At 40.3% G+C, this 7,929-nt stretch overlaps 1 protein-coding gene across 2 annotated transcripts in view; it reads left to right on the plus strand.

Annotated features, from left to right (window-relative positions):
• LOC107742769 (protein naked cuticle homolog 1-like) overlaps positions 1–7,929 on the plus strand; it is a 42,427-nt gene that overhangs the window by 25,648 nt on the left and 8,850 nt on the right. For both annotated transcript variants that reach the window (XM_016555807.1, XM_016555808.1), the window contains exon 4: positions 5,347–5,404. In XM_016555807.1, coding sequence (XP_016411293.1) covers positions 5,347–5,404 — 58 coding nt within the window. The remainder of the gene's footprint in view (positions 1–5,346; positions 5,405–7,929) is intronic.

Here is a 7,929-nt window from a genome sequence, read left to right on the forward strand (position 1 = left end):
AGAGTATCCACTGAACGCAAACTGCGTATGCTATTCTGTGTCAGCTGTGTCAACGCAGATACATTGTTTTCGTTCAAATCAAAGCGTAAACAACGTAGAATCAATTCTCTGCCTGAAACGCCGCTCTGTATGAGCGTGCTTTGAGCACCGAACTGAATTCTTCATGCGCATGAATGGTTTAAAACGCTTGAATGTTTAAATTGGTAAGACTTAGAAACACATGTAAATGATAAACTATAATCCGTTTCACCCCTACAAGCGAGTGAACAACACGAATCAAGGAAGGGATTTTATAACACTATTCAAGATAGCTCGTCGGGCAGGGCAGTGATACATTTTGGTAGCCCGACTGGAAAACACAATAGCTCCGGGACGTCGGGCTAGCGATTTTGCAAGCCCTGCGCTTAAGCAAGATAACAGACATGCAAGATTAAACAGGAATTCAGTTGCAAGTCTTTTTCCGTCAGTGCTCGTGACTATATGTTGGTAGTTGATTGTCTCGCTGGTGAAATATGGCACCTGTAGGTGTGTGTCTTTGTGAAGGCTTAAATTGTCTTAAAAATGGAGTGGTTCTGGTTGGCTGTGGTTCACAGCGCTGAAACCCTCCATCTTTCATTCCTTGTTTTAATATGATTAAGACTGTGGTCTGTGAGTGTGAAAACCGAAGGTGACAGAGAAGGAGTGAGAAGGCGACAGAGAGAGACGACAGTCTTAATTAGGTTTTCCTGGGTTTGATGACATTCCAAGGCTGTGGCCTAGTGAAGGCTTGGTGACTGATCGTGTCTGTGTGTTTTATGTGTGTGTGTGTGTGTCTGGCCCGTGATCATGCAGAACTGTCATCAGCTGCGTAAATTGTCCATCAGCCCTTGTGGCATGGCAAGCAGACAGAAAATAGACACAGAGTTGTGTGGGACTTTCCACAACATGCACACAAACACGCATTCCCTTACCCACATACATTCAAACATACAGATACAGACACACACATACCCTAATGACAAAATGAACAAGGCTACATTCATATGTGGAATCTAATTTAGACACATATCCTCTAACCTGGTTAAGAAATCCCCCTGGCTTTCTCTTTGCTGTGAATTTTATTTTTCATAATGCTTACATATTAATGTGCCAGACACTTCGGGGTGACGCTTATACACACTTACACACACTTGACAATGTGTGTGAATGTGCTTCCAGGTTTAAACTATTACCCTTGGAGAAGTTGTATGATACTGTTTGGCATGTGGTGCAGTAGTTTGAGATCCCTAATCTAGACAGGCACCACAGACTTGGACAAAAGGAGCTTCACAATGAGCTTTATAATGAAAGGAGTTGGTTAGAGTAGCTTTAACTCTATAGCATTAAGCATATATATTCTCACAAGATAATAATGTAACAAGGTTGTAACAAGGTTCAGTGTATGGAAGGAAGAAGACAGGGTCGGTGTGACTGGAACTCGTATTTTATTTGACTTCTCCAATATAACACAAAAGCAGTTGCGCTCAACGCACTTTAAACAACTCAGCATAAGTTAAATATAACTCCAAATATAACTTCAGTTTCAGCATCCACACTCCAGCCGGTACAAGTCCCAGTCAGTCTCTCTCTGGCCAGTCTCCTTTCCCAGTGACCTTTATCTGGTCTCTCCACGCCAATTACTGAAACAAGACAAGTTTGTCATTTGCACTTGACCCACTTACGCACCGCTCGTCTCCTGTCTCTCTCTCCCGCTGCAGACCTCGCTGAACCACGCCCCCTCACCACATCCGGCTCCTAGATAAATCAGATTGGTTTGTTGCACTTCCCCTAATCCCCTGTAAAAAAATTTTTAATGCATTTCCATGAAATAGTTTCAAGGTAGGTGCACGTCCCAGCATAAACGCTCCAGATAAATTATTTATGAAAGCATCTACGTTCACAAACCACTTTTAATTTTAACAGAAAAGCAAGCATACTGTATGTATGATTTGGCATGGCAGCCAATATAATAACCATTGCCTTACCTAATGCAGCAAAATTCTGCATTCGGACCAGGCCCAGTTACAAAATCAATCACTGAGGGTCCATTGTCCATCGTAACTCCAATTTAATTATAAATGAATCCCGCATTTATATGTGGATTTGCATTTAAGTGTGTATGTGGCTGCTGGACAAGCATGAAAAGCAAAAGTTTTATTCAAATTCTGAATATGTATTATATAAAGTACATATCGCCTAGACAGCACGCAAAGAGCACTCTAAAAAAGCTGTCACTCATCTCAATTCATCACAATCTCATAAAGTTCTGTTATAATCAATGAAGATGACTACGCAGTGAATCTCTTATTTACATAATGTTTACATTTTGTTAGTGAGAATTTGTGAGCATGCAGATCAGCACTGGACAAAAACACAGAGCGGCGAGTGATTCTGTCTAATGTAAACACCTCTGATTGGTCATTGCGTTCAAGAAATCAGCAGATATGTCTGTTATTGGCTTCACTGCTCACGCTGTGAAAACACGTCGTAAATAGAAACATTCAACGCTCAACGCTCTCCAGAGTGCAAACGCTGATACACACTCGTTTACCAAGAGGGGTCGGGCCCCCCGGTTCCCCTTCTGGGGCCGTGCCTGTTTTAAATGATTTTAGAAGTATTTTCATCACAGTGGCACAATGTGCCAGCAAAACGCAACCAAATAAGTCTGTCTACCACTTATGTACATAGACCAACAAAAAGCATCCTGTGTGAACAGTTCTTAGTCTGTGTCTCTCTCCTGCTCTTAGTTCTTCTTTAATTCACTCTTATATTTGTCTCTTCATATTGAAAGATTCATTTAGGCAATTTCCACTGATCACAAGGCCAACAGAAACACAGCACTGGAGTGCTTGATGTATGTTTATATGTTTTGGCAAATCAGTAATGTGGGTTCTGTGGGCAACTCAAACTTCTCTTCTTTCTTGTTTTGGCTTGTGTTAAAACAAAAAGATCTAGTTGGTTTTCCACAGAGTGTGAAACATGGTGTCTGGGAAAGAGTTTCTGGTTGCTGGCACAGATTGAGTGAAGCCCTTGTTTATGTTTCGCAAGCCTTTTCATGATGCTGCTGAGGCAAAAGACCCACAGCAGAAATGTCATTGTTCCATCTGTTATAAACATTTATAAACACAAGCCAGTAACAAATATGGACATGAATGTGTTCACACCAGAAGCTAGTCACAGGACACAAGTTCCCTCAGATGTGTTCCATTCTTTGTTTAAAATGTTGCTCACAAGACTTCATCTGTGAAATTACAAGATAATGCTTTTAATCAAAGCCTCTTTCCTTCTCTTTCACCCCCCTGTTGAAAAAACCAGCATATGCTGGTTAGGTATGTTTTGCTTCACACGCAAACTCTGTCCCTTTTTTCTTATTGAGTTTTCAGTTGTGCTATAAATGGCACTTAGTCTCCATACATTAGTGAGTGACCTGAAGCACATGGTCACCCCCTCACACACGCTGAGTGTGTACAGATCCCTCTTCAGCCTCTCATTACACAGCTGAAGAGAGATCAGCCTGTATTGATTACACTCTCCACAGCCAATTAGTCTCTGATGTTATCTGGAAAGTGTACAAAAACATGCCATTTAAAAAAAGGACTGTCTCAGTGGTCTAAGTCAATGCAAGGCAGTTTGTCCATTTGTTATGTAGTTTGAGTTGCACTGCACTGCAGCCGTCCTATTTGGAAGGTGGCTGGATTTCATTATTTAAAAGTAACATAAATATATACCATGGTAATTCCATGGTGTGTATAGTTTTAGATATTTTGTAATATTTTAATTAAGTTTACATTTTTATATAATATATTGTAATATTTTTTTACAACAATAGATATTATATAATGATTATTTATCAATTGTAATGATAATAATGATTATTATTGTTGTTGAAAAAGTGATATCATTATTCATAATTTATATAATAATGATATTATTTATATTTGTATTATGTCATTTTGATGTCCCTATAGTACTCATACTCAGGTGTTACCAGTATCTATGTGAAATGTAATTGTTCCGTGTTTCTGATAAAAAAATGTTTTATTGTATTTGTAATACAAAGTGAAACATTCTTGGATTTGTGAAAGGCAATATTTAAATAAATATGTTTGTTATTATTGTAAGAGCTGTGTGAGATGTTTTCACATATAGTAGACTGAGGTGGGAATGAGAAAACAGAAGCAGAGAAGCAAGAAAAGGGGCTTTAATATATGAGGGTGAGTGGGACTCTATTGAACTTTTTATAAAGTGACTGAGAAGGGCGGACAGACGCCACAGTGATTGTGCTAAACGCCACTTAGAGGTGAAGTTCAGGGATTAGTGAGTTTCTCACAGCCCTCAGTGTCATGCGCAACAACACATAGCCACGCATCCACATTCTCAAACACAGCACACTCATTCGAAATGGCCAAGTAGTGCTTTAGCCAAACTTGACCTTAAATGATAGAGAGAACAACAAAATAAAGAAGAGAAGGAGAATTTCTGCTGACCGATTCTCATTTCAACCAACTGAGAAGAACTCATTTATAATACAGTCCATCCATCATCCAGACAGCACATAATTAACGTGTTCCCCTCACATGCTGTCGGCCTCTCGAGCATTATGGTGAACGTGTGTTTGTGTGCGTGGCTCTGTGTCTCTAGTGGCTAGTGTATGGCTTGAGGCACTTCAGCAAGATATTTAGTGTGCCTGTCTATTGTGGATGAAGACAAAGCAGCTCCTCATTGGCAGAAACAGCATGTACACACACGCAGCTGCAGAGCTTCAGCAGAGGCTGTACGGTCAGTCTTTGGGCCAGAGAAATTAATTGTTAGTATGCAGACAGCTGGAATGTTGAAATGAGACAAAGGTAGCAGGTGTGTTGAGACAATAGTCTCCTTCTAGACTGATGGTTGGTTTGGAACATGACAAAAGTGTTATAGATGGCTGCTTGTGCATGTGTAGCATGGATTAATATCTTAGATGAGACACTCCAGTATCCAGGGTAACCTTACATTGTCTGTTATGGGATGTGTAGACAGGATCATATCAATTTTAGCTGTTTCTCTCTAGGTTTTTCAGTCACTCTCTAATGTCATTCATCTAGTCTTTGGAGATGTTCAAGTGTGCTAGTTCAAACCCAGCCTGCATCATGTGCTCATCCTGTTCACCCTTTTCACTATAATTTCCTGTCTTTATAATAGAAATTGCACAAAAAAAATCATTTTTTGTCTCAAATACTGTCATCGCTTTAGTTTGGCATTGTTCCTTGTCTGAGAAGTGTCATACTATCATCTTACAGTCTTTTTCTTTTGAAGAGGCCAACTCTCTTTGCCTCTCTGTCTCTGCAGGACCCATTGGATGAAGGTTATGCTGAAGGTATCAGTGATGAACATTATCGTTTAGAAGGTAAAGTACCTCACTATATCCCCTGAGCAACTGGTATTCTCTTGCATATTGCTCCTGATCTCTCCTCTGCTCTTATATAAAGAGCAGTTTCATTATTTCTTCTGTTAAATCATTTGCACGATATTAGCATGGTATGATTTATTTCGTGTAATTTTTATTGAGTCATTTGACTGTAAATTGAAGGTTGTAATTTGCAAATTAAACTCATAGTAGCATGTTAAAAGATTTATTGTCAAGAATCAGATACGGATTTAAAGCTGATATTCCACCTCCTGTTGTTGTAATAAAAAGATTTGCTTGGGGATCAAGATTCTTATCTAGGGTTTAGGCAAATGAAAATCTAATCATTTGACTATGAATTGAAGGTCATGATCAAGAGGCTACAACAGGGTCAGATTTCTGTTCAAACAACATTTACAGCTTATAGGCTATGTGCTTTAAAGTTATCTGTGGTGTTATTGTTGCCTCATAATCAGTAGTTAAATTGTACCTTGTCTGCTACCTATGGAATTGGATCTGGCACCTTTTTAGTGGATCTGTGAAAATGTAAAACAAAGATCTTTGTTAATCATATGTTCATGCGTCTGTCATGTATTATTTTGGCACATACACAGAGAGAAGACAGTGGTTATATACCAGTGTATTTAAATTCATGTAAGAGAACGATATCCTTGAGTGTAGCTTTTTTAAATTTAATGAGAGCAATGTAGTTTTTTAGTTTCCCCCAAACCTGCTGGATTTGTCATTACATTAGGACGTCATAGTTTGCAAATTAAGTTCATAGCAGCATGTTAAAAGATTGTTTAGGCAAAAAATCTACTCACTTATTGTAACAGTTTTACTGCACTTTAGCCTGTACCAAACATCTACACTGAGGAAACACACCCTGCTTTAGCTATTAACCAGTCAAAACACAGTTTATTCTGAACTCCAGGTGAACCTTTAGATTCAAAGCCACCTTTGGGACGCTGCCAAGCTGTCCTCTGTGTTGTATAGCGTGGTTTTTAAGCTCCGTCACCGGAGCTCTGTAGCGGGTTTGGCTGTCTCATCAGTCTGTGGGGAAGGACTTTGACTATTGCTGTGAGAGTTAGCACTTCCTTTGTGTGTATGGTGTGTGTGTATAGTTTCTTTGTGACCATTTGTTAGTCCTCTAGATAAACAGCTCCTGTATATTGTGAGCTGGCTGGCTTTGGCCCTGGAGCTCAGCATTGCCTTTGAGTTTCTGGCCCTGATCAAAAGCCCTGATCTGACGCTGTTTCCCTCCAAAAAACCTGTAAAAGCTCCCTGGGACGACTGCTCTCATCCTCTGGTGCTTTTCTTTTCTTTTTTCATCCTCCCTTGCCTCTCGCTGCAGAGGGACAAGACAGGTCCTCTTTGATCTGAGCGGATCAGCGGAGGAGAAGTGAATGAGAGAGAGAGAAGACAGCGAGAGATACTGTTGTGTCTGCCTATCCTTTTGGCTCGTACAACAAACAGTGTTTCAGATTTGACTTTGCTTAATTAATTAGAGATTCTGTTTTACAGACGGACTGATCCTGGGCCAAAAGGTTTGAGAATGGAACTTCAAAGCACAGGGATTTGGGGCAGGGGGGAGGATTTAGCCTGCAGGACTCAGCCTGGTGCTGAGCCGTGTCCTCACTGAGCTGCGTTAGATCTGCTCTCGTTTAAAACATCTCCATCTTATTACACAAAGAGACAAACTGCCTCTGAAATTTGGGTATTTAGTTCAGGAATAATCCTGACAGGCATTCTCTACATCAGAACGGGCCACTGTTAGACTTTGTTTTTCATGGCGACTCACTTTAAATTTGCTTGTGATTTCAGACATAGACACAAATAGGATATCGAGGATGTTTCTGAAGTCTGGCCTTAGGTTGTGATGGCAGCAGTTAGGCCTGTTTATGCCTTTATACTTACAGTGTTAGCTAGGCACAGAGCTGATTTCCCATAGTCTGCTCTTAAGGAATAGTTCACCTAAAAATTAAGATTCTGTCATTGTGTTGTTCTAAACCTGTATGACTTTTTTTTTGTGGAACACAAAAGAAGGCAGTTAAAGGGGTCATATGATGCGATTTCAATTTTTCCTTTCTCTTTGGAGTGTTACAAGCTCTTGGTGCATAAAGAAGATCTGTAAAGTTGCAAAGACTAAGGTCTCAAATCCAAAGAGATATTCTTTATAAAAGTTAAGAGTCAACCACGCCTACCTAAAACGGCTCGTTCTAACACACCCCACATGTCTACGTCACGATGTGAGAAGATTTGCATAACGCCGCCCAAACGTTCACGCAAAGAAAGAAGGCGTAACTTATATTCTCGCTGTAGTATTGTTGTTGCCACCGCCATGTCGTGAAGGCGCTGTGTGCTTCGTTGTGAAAGCGAAACTACTTTGTTTGACCTTCCAAAAGAGGACGATATCGCTTCGTCATGCCTGGAGCTGATCAGTGCTGGTCGCTGAGGAAATACTTCAACTACGCGCTGTTGATCGCCGGATCGGCTTTCACCGTGGACGAAGCGGAGTCAAGCCC

Source organism: Sinocyclocheilus rhinocerous, unplaced genomic scaffold, assembly GCF_001515625.1.
Source record: "Sinocyclocheilus rhinocerous isolate Xijiao unplaced genomic scaffold, SAMN03320098_v1.1 scaffold857, whole genome shotgun sequence".
NCBI lineage: Eukaryota > Metazoa > Chordata > Actinopteri > Cypriniformes > Cyprinidae > Sinocyclocheilus > Sinocyclocheilus rhinocerous.